At 41.9% G+C, this 23,159-nt stretch overlaps 3 protein-coding genes and 1 long non-coding RNA gene across 7 annotated transcripts; 3 read left to right on the top strand and 1 right to left on the bottom strand.

Annotated features, from left to right (window-relative positions):
• The first annotated feature begins 787 nt into the window (after positions 1-787).
• LOC127779873 (uncharacterized) lies at positions 788-5,053 on the top strand. Its single transcript, XM_052306794.1, has 6 exons — positions 788-1,270; positions 2,276-2,435; positions 2,782-2,958; positions 3,051-3,134; positions 4,086-4,167; positions 4,298-5,053. The coding sequence occupies exons 1-6, from the start codon at positions 885-887 to the stop codon at positions 4,735-4,737; spliced, it is 1,329 nt and encodes a 442-aa protein (XP_052162754.1). The 5' UTR covers positions 788-884; the 3' UTR covers positions 4,738-5,053.
• A 1,459-nt stretch (positions 5,054-6,512) lies between these two features.
• Positions 6,513-9,522, top strand: LOC127779674 (probable serine/threonine-protein kinase WNK3). Its single transcript, XM_052306532.1, has 5 exons — positions 6,513-6,771; positions 6,865-6,902; positions 7,021-7,627; positions 7,705-8,209; positions 8,327-9,522. The coding sequence occupies exons 1-5, from the start codon at positions 6,667-6,669 to the stop codon at positions 8,878-8,880; spliced, it is 1,809 nt and encodes a 602-aa protein (XP_052162492.1). The 5' UTR covers positions 6,513-6,666; the 3' UTR covers positions 8,881-9,522.
• Positions 9,523-12,307: 2,785 nt separating this feature from the next.
• Positions 12,308-23,010, bottom strand: LOC127779673 (ATP-dependent DNA helicase 2 subunit KU70). 2 transcript variants are annotated; one of them, XM_052306530.1, is made up of 19 exons: positions 22,826-23,010; positions 22,654-22,728; positions 22,325-22,441; positions 21,708-21,822; positions 20,922-21,027; positions 20,554-20,671; positions 20,367-20,450; positions 20,238-20,296; positions 19,525-19,658; positions 19,380-19,423; positions 19,179-19,255; positions 18,793-18,940; positions 18,139-18,200; positions 14,590-14,650; positions 14,047-14,139; positions 13,862-13,979; positions 13,508-13,610; positions 13,087-13,270; positions 12,308-12,638 (listed from the first exon to the last, which is right to left on the bottom strand). In XM_052306530.1, exons 1-19 carry the CDS (start codon positions 22,886-22,888, stop codon positions 12,525-12,527), a joined length of 1,875 nt encoding a protein of 624 aa, XP_052162490.1. In that variant the 5' UTR covers positions 22,889-23,010; the 3' UTR covers positions 12,308-12,524. The 2 variants fall into 2 exon arrangements, with proteins under 2 accessions (XP_052162490.1, XP_052162491.1); XM_052306531.1 differs by lacking the exons at positions 18,139-18,200; positions 18,793-18,940.
• LOC127779676 (uncharacterized) lies at positions 12,474-17,512 on the top strand. 3 transcript variants are annotated; one of them, XR_008018718.1, is made up of 4 exons: positions 12,474-12,602; positions 16,070-16,186; positions 16,401-16,511; positions 17,050-17,512. It is a non-coding gene; the product is annotated as an uncharacterized LOC127779676 (long non-coding RNA). The 3 variants fall into 3 exon arrangements; XR_008018716.1 differs by having other exon boundaries at positions 16,070-16,288; XR_008018717.1 differs by lacking the exon at positions 12,474-12,602 and adding an exon at positions 15,795-15,997 and having other exon boundaries at positions 16,070-16,288.
• Positions 23,011-23,159: the final 149 nt, after the last annotated feature.

Below are 23,159 nucleotides of genomic sequence, written 5' to 3'. Positions count from 1 at the left end.
TTTTTAATAATTCGTTTAATAATCTAAATCAAACATGACCGATCTCCCAAATTCCAATTGTCAATATTTGTTAATTTCAACTCGTACCATCGATGATTTAATAGTAAAGATAATATCTGCTATTGTAAGGCATTATTCCATAAACTACATTGACTAGAACACAAAACAATATAGTACCAACTTGACTAAACTAATATGGAGCATTTTCTTTTATACCATTGGTCAAATTTGATTATTGTAAGTCAAAATTAATACTCCCTCCGTCCCATAATATAAGGGATTTTGAGTTTTTGCTTGTACTGTTTGACCACTCGTCTTATTTAAAAAATTTGTGCAAATATAAAAAACGAAAAGTTATGCTTAAAGTATTTTGGATAATAAAAGCAGAGCGGAGCAGTAATTAATTGGCTGCCCCATGTGTCAGGGAGCAAGCTCCAGTGACCAATCCCCACTGCCCGTACCGTTTCAACGATTACCCGCGGCCATTAACGCCCCGCCACGTCACAAGCGGAGGGATCTCATCGTGAATGTCGCACGCTAAATTAATTATTATTTCTATCCACTCCGGTCTCCGGATAAACACGAGTCCGCCTCGCGAGACCCGTATATGTCGGAGGCATATGCTGCCGATTCACCCCTATCCACTGCCAGGTGGGCCCGCCTCACCAACCGCCCCTCCCCCGCTGCCACTGACAGGTGGGCCCAGATCCCCGCGGCCCCACCGGCCAGCCTCACCGACGCATGTTTCACCCACCCCTCCAAAAACAACTCGTCGCCCTGGCCCGTGTCTCTCTCCTCCCCTTCCCCTTCCCTTTCTCCATTTTTGCAAGGGGAAAAAAAAGAGAGGAGAGAGAGAGAGAGGGAGGAAGCTTCGAGCCCTAGCAATGGCGGGGTGGTACGAGGAGGCGGTGGGGCTGCTGCGGCGGCCGGCGGTGGCGGAGATGGCGGTGGACGTGCTGCTGTGCGCGGTGCCGATCTGGGCGGCCGTCATGATCGGGCTCGTCATCGGCTGGGCGTGGCGGCCGCGATGGACGGGGCTGCTCTACCTGGGGTTCCGAAGCCGCCTCCGCCTCCTCTACGTTCCCCCGGGCCTCGGCGCGCGCCGCCTCTGGCTCGCCTGCACCGCGCTCTCCGCCTTCTCCGTCGCGCCGCGGCTCCTCTCCACCGCCTTCGGCAGCCGCGGCAAGCACCAGCGCAAGGACGCCGCCTTGGCCGACGACGACGACGCCGCCGACGCCTCCGGGGACGCCGGCGATTGCGTCGATGGCAGGTGGGATCCTCTTGAGTTGGATTATCTATTATCGCTGTGGGTTAGCGTGGTAGGATGAGGTGGGAATGCGCAGCGTTTGCCTTGTTAGCTGCGTCCGTTGGGAACTAGGTGTGCGCCATCTCGAAATTGAATTTATTACTGATAATCGAAATCAATGTGCTCACAACTCAATTCTGTGGTGACTAATGCTGATGGCAGGTTAGGAGCGCCGTAGCTTTTGGTGAAATTGCATAATTTTAACTGAACTGATGATGATGCCATATGTACTGACAGAGCTATAGAGGCTGGATTAATGAAAATCCATTATCTAAAAAAACATGTACTGACAGAGCGAATTTATGCTTATGGCATGCTTGAATTTCAAATTATCGATGTTATGTTAAAATTAAGGTGCTTGATGTCCGTAGTATTTATGCTCCGACAGATAACATTAAGTGAAAGTTGTGCGTATCAAGGGTTTCAATGTGTCATATTAAAATCATATAGTGGAAGGATTAGTACAAGAAAATTCGTTTGCTATTTGTTAAGTACAACTGTTAATAAGATGATCCATTGTACTTTACCCTTGAATTTGACCAATACTGTTATTGCCAAATTGTGGAGTTGAGTAACAGACTTATTCTTCTTTCTTGAGCAACTGAATTTGATGTGATTGAGTTCATTGGGTCAAGTGGGTGATCAATGGTCGATGTACTGACATAAAATGCATCAAGCCATCATCAACATAAATGACTGGGAGCTTCTGACTGAAATTTCAAATGCTGATTAGGACTTGAGAATTTTAGACTTGTTGGACATAATTGAACTTTTACATGATTGCCTGTTATATATTGACCTAGTTGATATGTTTTTTCATCGGGTGACCCATTTGTTATGTTACAGTAGTTAATAACTAATGCAAACAAAAAGTTATTTCAAAGCATGATTGCATCTATTTAAACTGACTTCAATATAGGTTTATGCAACAAACTGTTTGCTAAAATCCTTTTCTTCTGTCCATATTAGAACATTTTTTGAGGGCGGCCATCATGTTGTCACTGAGAAGGACCTAGAACACCTCGTACAACTTCTTGATAACAAGGAGAGTGGGGATACAACATGGCAGCATTTGATGGAACGTACCACTTCCAACATGACTTACAAGGCCTGGCGCCGTGAGCCTGAGGTATGTTTTCCAGTGGGATTGTAGGAAAGAAACAGATGTCAAAGTATATGTATAGCGTGATTGCGTAAATGATTAGAGGGCCCTGTATTAGAAATAAGTTAAATACTAGCATCTGAATTGAAAGAAAAACTCTGAAAGTTGAATCAACTGTACCAAGATCAGAATTTATGTTTTTAAAATCCTGTGATGACCTTGGCTTGCCGTGGTATAATATTAATTCATTTCCTTGCTTTGCACCTTTGGTTCATTTCCTGTCTTTTCAATGAATCTACGTTTGATGTGACCAAATCAATAGCATATAGGTTATAGTGCAACATCTAATGGACTGATCTTTTTTCGCTTGTAGGTGGGACCTATCATGTACTGTAGTCGCACTATTTTTGAGGATGCTACTCCTGAGCTTGTTAGAGATTTCTTCTGGGATGATGAATTTCGTCTGAAGTGGGATCCCATGCTTGCATATTTCAAAATTTTGGAGGAGTTCCCCCAAAATGGAACTATGATTATTCACTGGATAAAAAAGGTATGACAACTTGACCTGCATATCTCTTGACAAGCATATCCCCCAAATTACATATTGAATCATGTAATTTCAACGTGTTGCTTGTTTTGTAGTTCCCTTTCTTTTGCAGTGACCGTGAATACATTTTTGGGCGGCGGATATGGGAATCTGGGAAAATTTACTATTGTGTTACAAAGGTATTTCTACCACAAGGTTCCAGTATTACTATTTTCACAAGACATTTTTATGATATGCTAACCTGGCTTTGGGTGATGTTCTCATATGGATATCTAATTTAAGTGCTTAACTACTGTAATTGTATGAGCACCTATTGCAAGATACTACCTCTGTTCACGAATGCTTAACCAATGTTCTGTTGCGAAGGCTATTTATATGTGACCAAATTAACCCTAGTAAGTAAACTACTTACTATTTTCTGCCAAAAGTGGAAAGGGGAATAAGGACAAAACTGGAAATTCTACTTGGGAACATGAAGTGACAAATATTTATTCAGAAGAAAATGTGGTGAAAAGTGATAAATATTCATGAATAGAGATAGTATCTGATTTTTGAGGATTCTAGGTAGCGGTCTGGGTGCTTCTCTTGACGCAGAGGCTGGATATTTTCCAATTATCTAAAAGGATGAGGATTCTAGGTCTAGAAGGTAATTAGATTTATTAGTGACTACAAGGCAGATCTTTTAGTGAACAAAAGATCTGGTATACTAAAACATTGTTTGTTGCGTAGCAATCTTGCCTGGCTTTCTGCAAATTGCAATTCTGACATCGATACGATTGTACTTACTTTTTTTGAGAGTGCTAGATCATAAACATACATCCATTGTATTTTAAGGTGTTGAAGGTGTAGTTGATGTGAATGGAGATCGAAGTCAATAGTGTCTGGCTTCTAGAGGATACTTTTGCATAGCTCATGCATGTAGCTCTTCTTACATTTGGTTCAAATTTCAAACCTGGATCTCAGCCCAGAGAATCAGACGCCATGGCCTAGCATTCTTGCATAATCAACATTAGAAATACATGTATTTGAAGATTGTTGGCAATGCATTATCTAGAAAATTTGACTACTATCTATTATAGCGCATATGCTTGTTGAGAGACTTGTGAGCACTGAAACACTTCCATTTGCAGGGAGTTCCTTATCCAGCTTTGCGTAAGAAGGAAAAACCAAGGCGTGTGGAACTGTATTTCTCAAGTTGGCGTATTAGAGCAGGTAATTTTTGTTCCTACCACTATTCTTACTTCACTTGAATTAGTTCCTTTCATCACAAGTTTTGGTCAAGAAGGAACACAAATGTTTATACCTTGACATTCTGTTCCCTTTTCTGTTTGGATAACCACAGTTCAATCACCGAAACAAGATGGACAGCAATCCGCATGTGAAGTAACGCTGGTCCACTACGAGGACATGGGCATCCCTAAAGATGTCGCCAAGGTGGGTGTCCGGCATGGCATGTGGGGTGCTGTAAAGAAGTTCCAGTCCGGATTTAGAGCATACCAGCAAATGAGAGACACAGAGAACACCCTCTCTCGCAGTGCCATCATGGCTCGAGTAACCACCAAGACATCTATTGCTAGTTCCAGTTGCCCCCTGGATCAAGAGCCCTCCAATGCAGCGAAAACCATCGATGAGAGTGAGAATTCCAGAGCGGTTCAACCAGGGTTCGACTGGAAATGGGTGGTGTTCGGTGGCGCAGTGGCTGCCGTCTGCGTGCTCAACACTGGGCTTGTTGGGAAGGCTCTCCTCATCGGAGCTGCATCAAGAAGGCAGGCGAAGAAGTGATGACTGAGTACTGATGATGAGTGATCAGCACCCTACCTGTCAACTTCTGCAAGATGGCGTTGAGCTCTCTTGCGCTTCAGACTGTGCATGTTGCAAGTAGAGAAGAGGTAAAGCGAAAAAAAAAAGGACATAGATGCGGTGCTACTACAGGAGGCAGATAATTAGCACGCTTAATTTTGGATCTCGTATTTATGCAGTATCGCTGTCGCACATGTGTATCGTCACCATAACGTAACAACAGATCGTCGTCTCTGGCTAATGTACCTGAATTGAAGATATGTCTAATGGGGGTTTAATTATTAAAAGGTTTTGCTAATGTGCCTGAACTGTTGCAGTTGATAATAAAATTCTCCGCCGTAATTCTCGACTATTGTTCATTTTGTTATAATAACGTGAATGCTGCCACCTTGTGGCCCTTTCCTTTGTTGAGCCAGAACGATGTTGTTGGACCGGGTTCTGGGTCTTGCCGTTTTGACCTCCTGTTATTTGGTGGGCTGGGCTGCAATTTCTACTACCGGCAGGTATCTGGTTATCTACTTGTCAGAGCCGTCTGTCAATGTGTATGTGAAAAACGTTTTGATTTTTTTTTCTAAGTTGAACTTTTTAAATTTTGATTAAATTTGTAGAACAAATATAGTAATATTCTTATACAAAACGATTATGTAGTAGATGTTACTAATATTTTTATAAACTAAAGAAAAAGTTAAAACATCTTATAATATAAAACGGAGATAGAATTATAGATTATCAGAGGTTTTTTGCAATTTTGCACCATCTTCGGCATCTGGGTAACACCCATAGAAAGAGAGAGAAAGAAAAACTGAATATGAGCATTCAGTTTTCTTTTCTTGATAAGAGATTAGGCTCATACAGGCCGGACAAACCCCTCCATATTCTCCCCAAAACCATGCATATGCATTCATGTGTCTACAGGTGGTGTACATGTGTCTGATGATGTAACTAATGACGAAAGAAAAAAAATCACATTATCCGGCTGCCCACATATCCAATGTCTCAACCATTACTATCTTTGAATGGAAACGAAGTTTCAATTATCACTGTATTCTTTTTTAATGGAAACAAAGACCAAGAATTTCCTGATTGCAGCTCCTGGATTCTACGCCCAGTGCAGACCAACACCTTATCAATTTGTCATATCGCCTTCAAACTTTTTTTCAAAGCATCCAAGCTGCTCCACTTTTCGTAAGCGCCGCCACCACAGCATCCACTAAGCTTAAGCACCGTCATTAGAGCAGTACAATAGCTTAAACATATTTTAAAAAGATAAATGAAGAGAGAAGAGCAGCGGGCTATAGATCTGTAGCCAGCTGCAACACGGACTTAAAGACGTAATGTCAGTATGATATATGGAACCAGATATTAATAGTATAGTAGTAAGCAACTATTGTATGAATTGGCTATTACATTAGCTATAGATGATTTGTAGCTATTAGTTGGCTATACTATTAAACTTCCTCGTAGCATAGCCTAATCACCGTCTCCTTCATCTCTAATCACGCCCATGCAACTCACTAGCTCTGAACAAGTACAGACTATAAACGAGCTGTAATCATATTTTAAAAAGATAAAAGATGAGAGAGGAGCAATACTACAGCACGGACTCAAAGACGCAATATGTGTATGACAGGTGGGACCAGAAATTAATAGTGCAATATAAGTTTATAGATAACTATTATATGAACTGGCTATTAAATTGACTATAGATGATTTAGAGTTAGTAGTTGGCTATACCATTAAATTTGTTCTTACCCAGGAATAATAGTACTTAAAAAACGCAGCAACAGAGAGCGGTGTCTCCTCTCTCTCTCTACCTCCATCTCCTCGAGATCGACGTGCCACGCTCACGAGTTCTTCTTGAGTGGATCAATGGAGATGTGTTGCTGCTGAGCTGAGCAGAGTGTGTGTAGAATGATGGGAGCCCTGCAGCAGCAGAGCAATGGCCATGGCCATGGCGTCCTCCTCCTCGCTGAGGCTGGCTATGCCGAGGTTGATCCCACAGGAAGATATGGCAGAGTAATCATCTACTAATCCCATCTCATCGTCTTCTTCCTCCAGCTTCTTCTTACCTTGTTTCTTAATGCTTCCTCTCTCTCTCTCTCTCTGCAGTTCAATGAGATTCTTGGCAAGGGATCGTCAAAGATTGTGTAAGTTCATCAGATGATCCAATTTATTCTCCTAAATTAGTTTAATCCTCTGTTCGATTGTGTTTCTTGATTAGAATTTGAGTGTTTGATTGATTTTGGAATGATTTTTCGGGTGCAGGTATAGGGGGTTCGATGAGTGGAGGGGAGTGGAGGTGGCGTGGAACCAGGTGCGGCTGCGCGACGTCGTGCGGGGCGGCGGCGAGCTGGAGCGGTTCTACGGCGAGGTCCACCTCCTCGCCGCGCTCCGCCACCGCGGCATCGTGCGCCTCCACGCCTACTGGGTGGACGCGCCGCGCCGCGCCCTCAACTTCGTCACCGAGCTCTTCGTCTCCGGTACGCTCCGCCAGTACAGGGAGAGGCACCGGCGGGTGAGCGCGGCGGCGGTGCGGCGCTGGTGCGCGCAGATCCTCGACGGCCTCGCCTACCTCCACGCCCACTCGCCGCCCATCATCCATCGCGACCTCAAGTGCGACAACATCTTCGTCAACGGCAACCAGGGCGAGGTCAAGATCGGCGACCTCGGCCTCGCCGCGTTCCGCCGCGGCGGCGGCCACGCCCGCTGCGTCGGCACGCCGGAGTTCATGGCTCCCGAGGTGTACGACGAGTCCTACGACGAGCTCGCCGACGTCTACTCCTTCGGCATGTGCGTCCTCGAGATGGTCACCCTCGATTACCCCTACAGCGAGTGCTCCAATCCCATCCAAATCTACAAGCGAGTCATCTCCGTATGATCTGATCACCACAGAATTTCTCGTGAATTCTTGGACACGATTTGATCAAGAGAATGCGTGTTTCTGATCAGGGGATCAAGCCCGCGGCGTTGTACAGGGTGAGCGACCCGGTGGTGAGGCAATTCATCGAACGGTGCCTCGCCCCGGCGGCGCGGCGGCCGGCGGCGAGGGAGCTGCTCGACGACCCGTTCCTGCTGCCGCTTGAGGATGATGGCTTCTTCTCCGGCGACGGCGGCGATGGACATGGCGGTGTTGGCGTTGGCTACTACAATCTGATGTACAACTACCTGCACCAGCCTGCTTGCATCGACGACCACCATGCCTGCAGCAATGGCGGCTTGTCGCCGTCGAATAGCGTCGGCGACAACGACGTGGACGCGGCCGTGCAGCCGGGGGACGACGACGGTGACAACTGGCTACGCGACATCCACATGCTGTTCGACGAGGACGACGACGACGCCGCTGCCGCCGACGCCGACGAGCGTGTCGGTGGCGTGGACATCACCATCAAGGGGAGGAGGACGGACGACGGCGGCGTCTACCTCGGCCTGCGCATCGCCGACAAGAACGGCACAGGTACGTGATCGTTGCATTTTTGAACTGGCGGGTGTTCAAATTTGATTTGATTTATAATACAAAATGATGTCAAATGTGGGGGCGAATTTCGTCTGAATTCGAGCTGAATTGTGGCAGGGCGTGGCCGGATAATCTGCTTCCGGTTCGACACCGAGGCCGACACGGCGATGACCGTGGCGGCGGAGATGGTCGCCGAGCTGGACATCACCGACCACGAGGTGACTCGCATCGCCCAGCTGATCGACGGCAAGGTCGCCGCGCTGGTGCCGGGCTGGAGGCCGGGTCCAGCGACGGACGACGACGACGACGACGATCTCGTCGGCGGCGGCGATGATCCGGACGCGCCGGGCGGCGCCGCCACCGCCTGCTGCAAGAACTGCCGGCCGGCGGCGTCGTCGTCGTCGTCGTCCTGCGGCTCGCTCGTCGACTTCATGTCATCGGCGGCGGCGGCGGAGCGCCATGGCTGCAGGCGGTGCGCCGAGCTGCACGGCCGGTTTGAGGAGATCACGTTCCAAGCCGACGACGACGAAGAGGAGCAGCATTTGCAGGGGAGCTCCTCTGACACCGGAGGCAGCAACCATGAGCAGCACGCCATGGGCAAGGACAAGGAGGTCATGAACATCAATGGCATTGCACAAGATGGCACAGTACAAGGTTCAGAACAGCCATGATCAGTAATTCAGTATGATGATGATGAACATCCAAAGATCGAGCAATTCGACGCTGATAGGCGATACGGATCGGCGATGTTTACAACCATTGATCGGTTCTTGGATTTGAGCAATGGCGCGAGTCGGTGCCGCCACCATGATCATGACCATGGTAGCTCAAAGGATTCATGATCATTGTGAGGGGGAATTGCTGACAGCAATCTCGATCAGCCGCTGCTCACTTTCAGAGGTTACCTTGCCGACACATTGCAAGAGCAACAAAGTCTGTACTGTTGAACAATGCTACTGACGTTCGACATGCCCTTCTGACAAAGTAAATCTACAGTTTCAAGATTGGATTTGCTCGTCTTTTTTTCAGAGATTTAGCATATATTGTAGGGAAGAAACTGAAAGATGTAGTATAACGTTTTGTGACTGTGCTATGAATCTGAAGAAGATAGGGTACAGTTTAGGTAGGCCAAGTGCAATTACTTCCAATCTTCATTGGCTTCAGTTAGTTACATGCATGGCTGTATCTAGCATTCTCTGACCATAAATCAGTAGTGCAAGAAAGTGCAATCAGGAAAGATGCATATGTTTTTCATTCATATTTGGTACGTCTCTTATTCAAAGAAGAAATATTAGGGTGGCATTCTTATCCAAGGGGTACAGCAAAGCAAAGTGTGTCATTCAGTAGTAACATAAGGCAAAGTTTCCTGAGCTGACATCTGAAAGATAACAAGTTGGTGATCAGTGTTTAATTCTTTGTGTTTGATTAGGCAGGAAAAAAAGGCATTGAGACTATAGTGGTGTCCAAAGCTACATAACACAAGTCCAAGTTTGGAGTTGTGAGTCTGTCTCTGATAAGGACATCCATGTCAAGCTCTGGTACACAATAGATCTAACACATGAACATGCAAACTTGCACATTGCCAGCTATTGCAGGGAGGCATCCATTGCTGCTTTCATAACATTTTCAATTGGGAGCTCCATGATGCACAAAGGGATATACTAATTTATTTATCCTTTTGTTTTAATGTGGGCAACTTTGATCAAGTATTGATCAACCTAGGAATTATTCTTTGAGGAAGCGAAGATTATTATTGCATCGTTTGTTTTTTAATCGTCCCTGCAAATTAGTTCATCCAAAATGTTTCATTTACTTGTTTTATGTGCTAGATTCTGATAAATGATTGAAATGGCCCATACCATGAGATTTGCCAGCTTACCATCATTCATGGGGCATCTAGAAGTAGAGGAGAAAGGGGTCTCCATCCAAGGATACTTTATGGTGACAAGTCGGTGATCTTGTATGGTCCAATGCAATGCATGAACACACACGGATACAGCAATTTGCATGCATTATTTGCACCAAAATAAGTTATAAAATTTTTATATATAATATATGTACACGTATTGCTCACCTGTCCTCTCAAGTCCCCATCTGGTCAATATCCTCTCTCTCATTCCTTAGATGTTGACATATGTCCTATCATGTGTTATACAAATAATTCTACTTTAATCATGTAAACTATGTATACCATGTAAGTAATGCAATATTTGCAATTTGCACAAGTCTGAATGCACCTCTAACACAGCTACATCAGAGACCAATAATTATGGTTTCATTAAAGGTTTTAATTTGAGAAAGGAAAAGAATTGAAAATGACTTAGTGAGAGTTACAGAGGTCCACTGATCTGAATGATTAGGCAATTAAGAGCAACTTTGTGCAATGGTTGGCTTGTATAGTTTTCAGATAAGCATCAAAGCTGAACCTACTACCATGGGTGGTAGGATTGGAAAGGCATATGCATGCTTTCCATTCTGACTGAAATAATTGAATTTTTCTCATAATAATCATGGCCCTGTAGCAAAGAGAACACTGGTTTGGGGGAATAGGACGCAGTGAGGTTCTCTGTATGGCAAGTTGGCATCTTGGAGGCATTACATTGCAGAAATGCAAGTTTCGGTGCCTAATTTCACACTTTTTGTTGGTCTGGACTCTTCTGCATATGTTCAATGATTGTGTAGCTAAACAACTACAGCAACTGCATGTTCTGGATGATCTCTTTTTTTTAGTAGAGAAGTAGGGATTTTGGTGTTGGATTTCTCATAAGAATTCGTCAATCCCTTCGAAAAGCAGATTGCTAGGGTTGGTGTTATGACCAATTCATGTACAGAAGAATGCTGTGTTAGCATTTGTACTGTAAATACAAGTTAAATTTGACCATGATTATTGTTTACAGTATAGGTTTGTACATATAAAAACGATGCAACCAAGTAGTATGTCATAACAAAAGCAGACGTAATATTATTCTTGTGTAACTTCTTTTGGGATTTATAAAAAACAGTTAAGTTCAAAGTTGTCAAGTTAATTTCTTTTTTAACGTAAGATAGTATTACATGGTCTAGTGCAAAGATCATTATGCCCTTGCTTAGAAACTATCTCAGTTTTAGGTTTGTTCTCAGTCAAGACAAACTTTAATACATTTGATCAAATTTATATTTAAAAAATACTGCAGCATCTACAACACAAAATTAGTTCCATTAAATAATTTGGTATTGTGGATGATGTCACATTTTTTATAAACTTAATCAGACTTTAAAAATAAGTTTTAAGTTAGGATAAATCTAAAACAGACCAGCACTTGTAAGGAGCCCAGTTCAAGTAAAAAATAAAATGAAGTGGAAAGGGAATAAGGTGAGAATAATCTGACTTCGTACACGTGCATTGGACGACGGAAAGGCATCTACTATTCTAACCTAAAAGTAAAACCACGAACATTGAACAAGAAAAATCTCACCATGCCTATTGCCTAGTAGTAACATCTTCCTTGAGATCTTATTGATTAAATTAATTATTTCCTCGACAAGAACTCTTTCTTCTTGTTGGGTGCGCTATGCAGGCTGCAATAAATATTACTGCACCGGCTTTGACAATTTTTTATGTTATAATATCATTGTTTATTTGTTTAGCCATTTGGTGACTGACAAACTGAAGCTTCGGTGCTCAAGTTGTCTGTGGTTATAAAATTTGTTGATTTGATTTGACAAGACTTTCTTAGGTGAACTTGGTAGGAGTAGTAGAATGCGTAAAGTGGGCAATTTGTTTTTCCAGATTATTTGTCTGTACATACATAGAAATATTTGCTATGTGAAGGTTAAGAGTTATTTATATTTTATTTATGTTTATATGAGATCTTGCTGGTAATGCATATGCTTTGCTGGCAAAAACAACAAATAGACGTCAGATTGATGTGAATTCATGTACCAATCTTCTTGCTTTCTCTTACTTTTGGTCCTTTGATCCTTCCTAGTTTCATACCTATTTCTCTCAAAATGAATATTATGGTTGCAACTGCTTCACTTAAAAAATGTCTTAATAATCTTGTTTGGTGTTGCTTTCTCTAATGGGTCACTTTCCTCTACCAACAATGATCTGATCTCTGCAGACTGGAGTGACATTTAAGAGAAATCCCAGTGGTACATGTCACAAAAGCACATGATACCAAATGAACTGGGGTCAGCTGTTGTCATATTGCTACAAAATTTGGCACAGCCTAAGCAGGGAGAGGGTTTTTGATAGGCACTTCAAGATGTTCAGAGAAATTTAGATAGCTTACAGAGTTAGCCAAAACTGAGTAGGCCGTCGAAGTGGACCATTTCATTTGCCTAGATGAGTCAAGATTCTGCTGACGAGTGCCTCTTTCTTTCCAGAAACTGGGAGGCCATGTGCACTCAGGTAAGATTTCAAGTCCACCACCGTCATGTCCTTCAGCTGCAAATTACGAATTCAGAAATTACGAAACGATTAGGGTTACGGTTGATTTGGATTTCCAGAGCAGAACAGCTGAACAGGACAGATCACTAGGCAGAAATTCTAAAGCAGGCAAAGATCGATGTTTCAAGTATGAGTTGCTAATTGTTACTAGCATAGAGCTCCTGGCTGTATTGTTCCCTTGAGATTACAGCCTTCAACATTTTATTTATGTGCCTCAAAACTTTTTGGGCTGTGGTGCATACATAAGCAAGGTCCGTAATACATTGGCATATCAAACTGCAAGCTAGCATTTTGAATTACTGGTGGATAGAACCATAGAGGGGTAAACTACTGGAAGACAATTTCTTATCAGATTAATTGGAGCATTAAGAAGATATTTCATAGTAAAATTCAGTGCCTAGAGAACACTTTGTTGTCCCATCGGTAAGAGCACCTGCATGCTTACCTTTCCAGTATCCGCAAGTTCTGCCCAATTATGTGCTGCACTTTTCTCTGCAGCTGCATCAGTAAGTGCTTTCCTCTTCTTTGAAGCCCCAGCCTTCGCTGCTGCTGCCTCGGCTTCCTCTTGATCATAATTTTCACCATAGACTGAAGCCTTAAATTCCTCGACAGCTTTAACTACTCCTGGCCTGAGATAAGAGTGGTAGGAAACAACCCACATAAGCAAGAGGTGACTGTTGTACGTTGTTGTTATGCAAAAAAGTAAAACTGAATTGAATATGTAGTAGACTGCACTTTTCATCTTCAGTGTCTGAAATAACATGAACGTGCTTGACTCTATAGTTATTCAATAATTTCCATTCGAGAGGAACAGATAAGGGTTTGGAGATTTCAGCAGACTCCAATAGACAAATAAAAACAAGTACCTAGCCAAGCCCTCTTCATCAGGAAGGGTTTCATCCTTTACATCTGGCATCTCATCTTCACCTAAAGCTAAGGCCTCCAAGATCCCATAGTGTCTTTGCAATGCTGTTTCATGGTGGAAAATAGAAACCATGAACAATGATCAGAATAGTTCAGTCGTACTGCATATTGGAGTGTTCATAATACTTCTTTAATGCCTATTGACAGGACCCAATGAGCTCTACGGATTATAGCAGCAATTGCTCACAGATGGTATCAGAATTTATGTATGAAGGATAGGTTCACAAATACATGAACTCAATGTAGTACTGTCGGTAATGATGTGAATAAGAGGTTCAAATAAATGCAGTGATTACCTGGGTTAGAAAATTGGCATACTGAGAAGTTCTTCAAATCAATACGTCTCAATAGATTTGAAGCTTTCTTAATTTGTTCATCTGTGGCACGAGGTGCATCATCAGAAGTCAGATGAACCTGCACGCCAAGGTGAAATTATTAGCTTACTGAAAAGATGAAATATGGATGCGGTGCCAATCATTACCTCCTCAGGATATCTAACATCATCCGAGTATGGAAGATAGATCATGTGCATTCCAGGTGGTTCAATTTGACCACCAGCAGAAGTAACCTCTTCCTGTTATTTTTCTCCAGAGTCAATTTCAAAAAGTATATAAGATATACCTATGTAATAAGAATCCCTGACAAACAAAATTCAGACAGAATACAACACGAAAATATGTGGCCGCATGTGCGTCTCTATGTTATGCATTTCACAAAACACTTTAACAGTTTTCCCAATTCCCACCCATGTTAATATATAGGTGGCTGCTGGGAATATGTGGAAAGAAGCAAGGCTCAGTCTAGTTCTTTTTTTGTAGTCAACAGGTGTTTGTACCACAATCAATCTCGAAAAGTTCCAAATAGCATAAGAACTTTCTTTTGCAACGTCACAGTAGGATTAACCCATTAGTTAACAATTGATATATATGTTTTAACTAGGTCACTGATATTGTACTTGTAAACTAGAATTCTGAATGCAGCAAATGTCGTAAAGCAAAATATAGACATGGAGAGAATCCCTCACTTGTGCAATAAGGGCTACAAGTTGTGGGCGAGTTGGATTCCCGTAAAATGCAAGTGCAAACCTGAAATGGTACAATTCATAATTGTAAGTTTTCAAATGCACCATGTAACCATATAAAATGACCACATGAAATATCATATGCATGGTTAGTATAAGCATGTACTAGGCTACAGAGGACCTTTGCCTATGCATGACTTGCATTAGGACGGAATACATATTCCCAGTCACTTAGTGTCACAAATACACAAATACATGACTTGCATTAGGACGGAAAGCCTAAGTGACATCACTGGAAACTTACAGTTCAGAAAAAGGTGCCAAAGAAACAAACCATTTGAGCCTATGACTTAAAGAAATATATTCCCTGATGTCAACAACAGTATAGCTTTACAAATCATAAAATAACACCTGTTTTCTTCCTTTTTCTCATTTTCTTAAAAACTCAGTGAATTGCAATGACAAGATTGGCAAAAAATCCCAAAACATTTTCTATTGTCATTTAACAATTCAAACAACTCTGTGCCACTTTGTACATTATCTACCCTATAGTTCAACAAATACTTTTACTCATTCATTCATTCATCATGGAACGGTCCAGATTATCTCGCTGAGATCTGACGCATCAGAATCAACAACTTAGCAGGCGGGGTCACCAGCGGAAAATCGCACGCACAGGATCACCGCTCGGTTTCCTTTCCCTTTTCTTTCGCACACCACCCTTCGCCCTCCGCCAAATCGCCAGCCGCCGCCCTCGCGGCCTCGCCCTCGCACGTCGCACCCCCATCCCGCGCCTCCCTCCACAAAATCGCCGTCGCACAGCCCTCCCCGCCGACGATTCGCTCCGCCACCAGAACCCAGCACAACCCCTCTCCGGCTCTCCGCCGCCCTCTCTCCATCTCCCAGATCCGCTCTCTACATCCACACCACGCTCCCTCCCTCCCTCCCTCCCTGCGCAAAAATCACGCCGAACTTTGCAAATCACGTCGCCGTCACCACCGCTCGCATCGCTGATCTAGGCCGCGGCTGACTAGAGCTGCCGCTAATATATCTGCCTCCTGGGGATTCCGTGTGCCACCTCGCCCTCGAGCCCTTCCACACACCGGCGCCCCCTCAACACTAGCACCGTCGTTGCCCTTGCGCCAGCAGAGGCGGTGGCCGGTTATAGGACCAAGGACGCGACAACGGCAGATGTAGGAGGGATTTTCTTCGGTCAGGCGGGCGGTAGTAAGCGGCGAGGCAAGGATGCGGAGGCCGAATGGGAGGCGTACAGCGGTGACACGATCCAGGCAACAAGGTAAGCTCTCCTCGGCCGCGTCCACGCCCCGCCGGGCGCCGGTCGCAATCCGCCGTGACCACGTTGCTCCCAGTGTCCTCTCTCTCCCGCATCATCTCCATTTAATCTTACATGGTAAGCATATAAGAACCATATTATTCACCATTATCATCTTGTCCATCATACATGATACTCTGCTTCATGCAGGATGCGGAGAGAGTGGTGGAAGAGGTCAGGAGGTAGTCTTCTCTGCAACAAGATCTGAAGAAGTGCGGGCAAGGAGCGTGGTCCCCGGCGAATCCAAGTCCGTTGAGGCCTTAAGCAGTAACGAAATCCATCTACTTCTAGAATTTCATCTATTATTTCTATATTGCAGTGTGCAAGGCAATGTTGTTTGTGTATGCACGTAACAAGAGTGAAACTAAGGTTGGATACAAAGTGTGGAACCTCTTTCGTTCTAAGCTGGCATCCGCTGAAGGAAATTGTGGCCTCCTTTTTTCTGATTCTTTTTTTATTTTGTGTTCTTTTTTTCATGTAGGGGAGCAGCTCTGGTGCGACCGTGAAGTTGGCAGCACAGACGCATTTCATTGAGCACATCTTTAGCGTTCTAGATTTCTGGAGTGTTCTATATTGTGGCCAGACCAACAAGGTATCCATCTGGCATACAGTTTTCTCATTTGGGTTAAGTGATTGGACTGGTTTATTGTATCTTGCGATTTTTTGTGTTAAAAAATATTATTCAGTTTTCTTGCTAAAAGCAATCTATCTCTTCTGTCATCCAGATGGGAGGCCTCCTGTAATTACTTATGGCATCTTATGTTAGTAGGCATAATTATGGAAGAACTGGATTAGCATGGATAATTAATGGACTACATTAATTGGCGATGGTTTTGGTTTAGTTGACATTTTCCATTTTAAGTATAAGTGGAATGCATCATTAGGGCTTCTATGGACACTTGAGTACCTTTGCATAAACTAGCCAAAAAAGCCTGTGCTTTGCAAGTTGCTGCTATGGTCCATCCTTAGTGTTTATTCACTCAAATCTTACAGATGCACAAGAGTCCAACTTTTCAGTTATTTATGTTTCTGTTCTGTCTCGATGGATAAAACTTACAATTTTAACAAATATGTTCTTGGTTATCTGTACTTGACAGAAACAATAACTACTACTCTTTTCACTTTGATAGCTCTTTTCTGCTTCTAAAAGGTGGGTTTTCCATGAGGAGATCACTATTAGAAGCTAATTCAGAGGATTTCAGAGCAGATTTTGGATGCCGGAGGATGGCGAGAGTGACACATTTCAGTAATCCCCTAGGGTTGCTGAATTTTGTTGGTAGCTTTATCTTTTCCTGTGTAATCTCCCACCAACGCTGAGAGCTCTACTCTATGTAGTTCCTCCTTCCAATGTATAACGTGAGTTGAATGGGTTGGATTTAAGTATAAGTGGAATGAATTGTTAGGGCTTATATGGACACTTGAATGCTAATCTGAATATTAGAACATGACAGTGCCTTGGCTTAACTATTTGTATGGTTAAATATGAAACCACTAAGTAATTTTGCTTTGTTGAGTTCATTTAGAAGGTTCGGAGGGCGGCCTGTATCACTATTCACTCGAGCACATCCTTTTCAAATGATATCTTAGGATTTGCGGGAGTATTACTATTTGATGTTTCTGGCTCAAACTATATGCAAACTTTATTTAATTGATTCTAAAGTTAGATTTCTGTTTTTGTGGCATTTCATAAGCTAGCCAACATATATTTTTTCAGCTATTTTGTCCTTTGGCATATCAAGGAATTCTATCTATATTATATGGTTCTTCGATTGCCTATTCTTTTTAAAGGAAACTAATGTGTTATGTGTTTATTTTGAGTTATCTACATCTAAAGGAGACTGATGTGTTATGTGTGAAAATTGTTTGATGTACGTAAAGCTCAGATCATATAATTTATTTTTATTTTTTGGCTAACATGACGTTTTGAAAGTTATTAAAGACAAATAAAATTGGACCGTAGCATTTAGCACGGGCATATTACTAGTGAGCTGTAATTTGAGATAACTATCGCATAGAGTGATATTTCAACAAAACTAACATCCCCTTTCAATTGCATCCCCTCACTAATTATCCCAAAAAATGAGCAGTAATGTTAATTAATTTAATCCACAGTACATTTTATGACTTGACATACATTATGTCCATTTATAACTATGTCAGTTTCTAAACCCTTTCAAAATTAAAGAAATTATGGCAGAAATATAATAAGTCGACTTAACCTTCCAAGACGCCGCATTGAGCTATGTAAAGCAACGAAAACACGAGTGCTTCCAAATATTTGCTGCATCAAACAAAAGGAGGTAAACCTAACATGCACCCTAGATTTAAGTAAAGACTGAGAAAGAAATAAGCATACACCACAATACAATCCTAAATATGTTCAGACAGATTTAGTTTAGTTTGGAAGTAGCATGCAGCAGGGATGTGTATCGAACACAAATAGATCTTTTATTATGAAAAATAATATCATCAAATAAAATGATTAAGGTTTTCAACTATTATATTATTGCTTCAAGCTAGAGAAGTACAATAATCTAGGGAACAACCGAACAAGATAACAAAATATTGTCAAGACTACGCAGCTCTCCTGCGTGTTTGACAAAAAAAATTAAGATGAAGGAGATAATTGTACTAGTATAACTTCAAACTGTAACTCAAACGGTAGATTTGAAGTTTGTGTATTAAATTATAGTGATTTAAAATTTTAAATGGGAACAAGATGATTTATCGAAATGTTTATCAACGTAATCACAGATCCAGATCCATGGATTTGTGGAGCTCGGAATACCCAGCTCCAAGAAATCTTGGATCCGGAGCTGTGCCAAGAGGGCCTCAAGATTGAAGTTAAGAAGTACATGAAGTAATGTTATTACCTCATCACTGGGGTAAATAAATGTTGACGGTCTTAAGTTGTGATAATCTTTAAGGTAGTCCAGTGGCTTGAATCCTAAAAGGCGTAGATGATGACTTGAAACCCTCTTCACATCAGACAATTCACGAGTAGAGAATTTAACAACTTTGCTGTGCAAAAAAGTGCATGAATATATGATAAAGTAGTTTTGGATTACAAATATAAGCATCAAACTGAAACTGAAAAGGAACAACATGACGGAATGACGAGACAATGATCGTGCCATGACTCATAACTGTAGACTTCTGCGCTTGATGAAGCAATCAAGAAGCAGATCACAGAACCCAACCCAGAAAATTATACAAAAATAACACCGCTTTGGTTCACCAGTCTTATGTGTGTACTTACTCATTGTACACCTGGAAGCGCTTTTGTGGATCCTGAAGAAGGGCCCCAGTGTCGTTGCATATGAAAGACCTTTCAGCCTACACATACATTCTTGTTAAAATACCGCATAAAACTTGATATTTTATAACTCCAAATCCCCCCCCCCCAAAAAAAAAAAAAAGTAACACAAAATTGATCTCTTTGTCATGAAGCATGAATCACCTTCAATGGCAGGTTGCTGATAGAATCAAGCCATGTAATTGCCCCTACAAAAAGGATGTCACAGTAACAAGCCTATACATACATTCTCACAGCAACGTTATGCAAAGAGATAAAGAAGTAAATATCGCCAGTTGTTAGAGCATACCTGGAGTAGTTGGACGGATTAGCGCATATGTATTCACCTCTATGCAAACATCATTGGTAATTGCAAATGCAAGAGTTTTGACTTTGCGTTTCTTCATCATTCGTTTTTTCAGCTGATTAGTCATATCCTCCAGCCTTCAAAGAAGACAATACTGGATAAGACAATGAGAATAAGTAGGTCTAAGCTAATCTGTGCCGTTCAAACAATAGAATTCTAAAATTACTAGGGACCAACAGAGTAGCTTGCGCATATTAATAGATGACTAAGACTAAGACATTGATGGCCAAGAGTAGACATTACTGAGGTTTCTTAATATAGTGTAAGTCGGTCATTACTATTAATTAGCAACCATACAGAGGTTCAAGTTTAGTGCAACATTAGTTCATATGAGAAACACCCAGAGGCTACTTCACCTAAATCCCATACACGATGCCCAAAAGGCTGGAACACAGACAGGAAGCTATTCAACTTTGAAGATTTTAACAATATACTACAGGGAACTCCAAGCAGAACTGCCACCTACTACAGAAAAATAGAGGACAGCATTGCTACGTCTAATTCTGTAGCACAGGTTATCTCCACTCAATGATGGATCTTTTGTTCCGTACTTTGGTAATGCAAGCAAAAGATGGTATATAGTAAATCTGCAACTATCAACTAATCACTAATCAGAAAACAATCAACAAGTGAAATTGATGCTTAGGGAGCAATACTTTTCACCAGAAGATGGCAGATAATCCACTATTTCATCTCCCTCCAGACCAATTAAATCCTGGGAAATAGGTGTTGTTTAGCCGTTGGAACTTAAAAGGGTTGCGCAATATGTGATAAAAGAGATTTACTGCATAAAACAGGGACATGTTGAACTCCTCATCGGGCCTACTCAAAGGAAGAAGTTCAATGGACAGGCCAAGATCTTGTGCATCCTGTAGGAAGACAATAGACAATTAATGATACAAAGGCCACTAAGAACATGGTATGTTGTTGTGATTCAGCACGAAATTGAACATATATCTGTCATAGGCATACTCTTGCACGTTGGATTGTTGTCCTTATCATATCAGTCTTTACTGCTCCTGTAAGACCACCAAAAGGATCATCTTCGTTGGTGAATATAACAATCCGCTTACTCACAGTCTTCACAGATCTGAAGAATTTATAAAACCACCGGCAGAATGTTCATTCACTTAAAGTATTTAAATATCCTCATCAACATTCAGTATAATGCAAATGGTGCAAAATGCATCATTTTTGCGCAATATGCGAAAATTTTAAATTTGTTGAGTGCACCTGAAAAACAGGTTGAGGTATATAGAGAATATGTTAAAGCTCTAATAGAATTTGTTATTAAAGCTATGCTGTTTTTTAGAGCTGAAGGAGGGAAAGTGGTGTGTTACCCTTTACGCAGCAATGCCTGTGCAACCCAAAGAGCATTGTACAAGGTATTCTCTCGAGATCCAGAAGTTATTCCATACCGACTTCCAATATTACTCATAAAAGAATCTACCATAAATCAAAATAAGCTTTAGAATCATGTCATGCAAAAAAGGATGCTCAATTTTGCTACACAATAAGTATAGCAGTCCAATTCAATCTACCTGGACTTTCAGACAAAATAAATATAATATAAAACATCAATACGAAATAGTGATGTACTGCTTCTAATGAGATCTTGGAGTCAATTTTACAGAAGAAATATGATATTATCAAACCTTAAGTTCCTAATGGGAACAGAGAAGCAACTCAAGACACAGATAACAGATCATGTGTTCGACTTTCTAAAACACTACGCATTATAGTCTGTTAAATAAGTTTTGAGAAGAAGATAGAACATATAAGGCAGCACAAATTGTAAGCTAGAAAATGCAGGTGGAATAGGAATGGTGATGATGTGGCAAAAGAAAATGAAAACCCAAACAAATTCTACAGATAGATGATAGGAAAGATTGCATAATCACAAATTTCACAATTTCTCAGAATATTTTGCTAAAAGAAAACAAACATGTCAATCCTATAATATTCCATACAAGTAATGAAAGGCAAGCGTTCAGTTGGACAATTCAATGATGATCTATGAACCATACCTAGTACATGAAAGAAGTAAAGCATGCATATCCCACAAACCTTGACCACATCACCACATTCATGTATTGAGAAAAGAACAATTTATGTAATTACATTACCTTCTATACAAGAAAATTCCTTAATCAATCTTGCATCAGGCCTATCAAGTGGTTCTCTCTCTGTAACATTATAAACATAAACACCAGCCAATTCCTGTAAATTCTTCTTTTCTTTCTGCAATAGTTATGTAAAAACCAGATCAAACAAGCATATCTTGTAATGACATAAGGATAACGATATACAGATCCTACATTGTTAATGATCTAAGGATAGTGAGTGGGATAAGAATATCATAGATTATTTTACCAGTTATCTGAGAATCATATATTTATATTTATAATCTCCATGGTGCAAAGTAACAAAATTCAGATCAGCTTTTCAACCAATTAAGAGTTACTGTTACCAAAATATAGCAACTTGTCTTTTTTTTTCTTCCTTTTACCACTTGGCAATTCTGATTCTTTTTTCACATTTTAAGTATGTTCATCTGTCAAGCTTAGAAAATATAATTAATTAAAACTAACAAGCAACAGTGTGGTGTAGACTTACAACACTGTGGATGTTAAATACTTGTAGAAATCATAGATTTAAACAGCAAAGAAATTACCTAGCTGACTAATAGAAGCAGAGTCATAGCAATATATAAGATGACACGTAGTTCTTTAATTAGTCTTACCGTGTTAAAGAAACATATAGCGACTTCATCATAGGATCTACCGATAATCTGCGTCTTCAGCGCATGCGTGATGCAGTTCACTATCGTATGAAAATGTGTCTCCTCCTTTTCATCTGCCTGCAATAAATGGCAGAAAAAACATGCTTAACTACTACCTAGCAAAAGAACTTGATTGAACATAGACAATCCAATCCAGACCAAACATCACAGATAAAATAATCGGTAAATGTATCATCCCATTCCCAATATCCATCGCTAATTTCAACACTTGAGCTCGCACAGGGCAGAGAGATTTATCAAATTAGGCGCTGAAGCTGCTGGAATTTCACCTTGGTCGCAGGGGTGAACATCTTGGGCGAGGCGTCGATGAGGTAGACAACCATCTCCTTGTTGGCCTCCCTCTCCTGTTCCCTCCAAGAAACCAAACCGCTCATCAATTCACAGGATTCGAGCCACAGAAAAAATGGGGGAAAGGGAAGCTCGAACAGGGTGGAACGCGACCTGGACGTTGTCGTCATCCTCGTCGCTGTCGTCGCGGAAGAGGCCCTCGGGGTCCAGATCCATGGCGCTCGACCGAGACGACGCCTCGGGCACCTTCTAGAAGCTTCTGGAAGCCAACTAGGGTTGAGGTCGCGGAAGCCCTAGGGTTTTAGTTAGGCCTCCACCCTCCGGCTCCGCTTCCCTTTGCCGTCGATCAACTCATCATCGCGGTGCGTGGGCCTTCCCACTCCCACGTGGGCCTCGGCCCAACACGGCCCACGGGCCGACCAAAAATGGAAAGTTTTCCCGCCTCCGAAGCGAGCGTTCTTCCCGAGTCCAAATTCAAAATCAAAAA

The sequence above is a fragment of the Oryza glaberrima genome, chromosome 7, assembly GCF_000147395.1.
Source record: "Oryza glaberrima chromosome 7, OglaRS2, whole genome shotgun sequence".
NCBI lineage: Eukaryota > Viridiplantae > Streptophyta > Magnoliopsida > Poales > Poaceae > Oryza > Oryza glaberrima.
The sequence above is the reverse complement of the archived record's forward strand: the minus strand, read 5'-3'. Positions and strand labels throughout refer to the sequence as shown.

Coding starts and splice junctions, on each gene's coding strand:
- LOC127779873 (XM_052306794.1), top strand. CDS start 885: ATGGCGGGGTGGTACGAGGAGGCGGTGGGGCTGCTGCGGCGGCCGGCG. Junction 1,271..2,275: donor GGCGATTGCGTCGATGGCAG/GTGGGATCCTCT, acceptor TGTCCATATTAG/AACATTTTTTGAGGGCGGCC. Junction 3,135..4,085: donor TTTACTATTGTGTTACAAAG/GTATTTCTACCA, acceptor TTCCATTTGCAG/GGAGTTCCTTATCCAGCTTT.
- LOC127779674 (XM_052306532.1), top strand. CDS start 6,667: ATGATGGGAGCCCTGCAGCAGCAGAGCAATGGCCATGGCCATGGCGTC. Junction 6,772..6,864: donor CCACAGGAAGATATGGCAGA/GTAATCATCTAC, acceptor CTCTCTCTGCAG/TTCAATGAGATTCTTGGCAA. Junction 8,210..8,326: donor CGCCGACAAGAACGGCACAG/GTACGTGATCGT, acceptor GAATTGTGGCAG/GGCGTGGCCGGATAATCTGC.
- LOC127779673 (XM_052306530.1), bottom strand. CDS start 22,888: ATGGATCTGGACCCCGAGGGCCTCTTCCGCGACGACAGCGACGAGGAT. Junction 20,297..20,366: donor ACATGTCCCTGTTTTATGCA/GTAAATCTCTTT, acceptor CCTATTTCCCAG/GATTTAATTGGTCTGGAGGG. Junction 19,256..19,379: donor TCAGCAACCTGCCATTGAAG/GTGATTCATGCT, acceptor ATGTATGTGTAG/GCTGAAAGGTCTTTCATATG.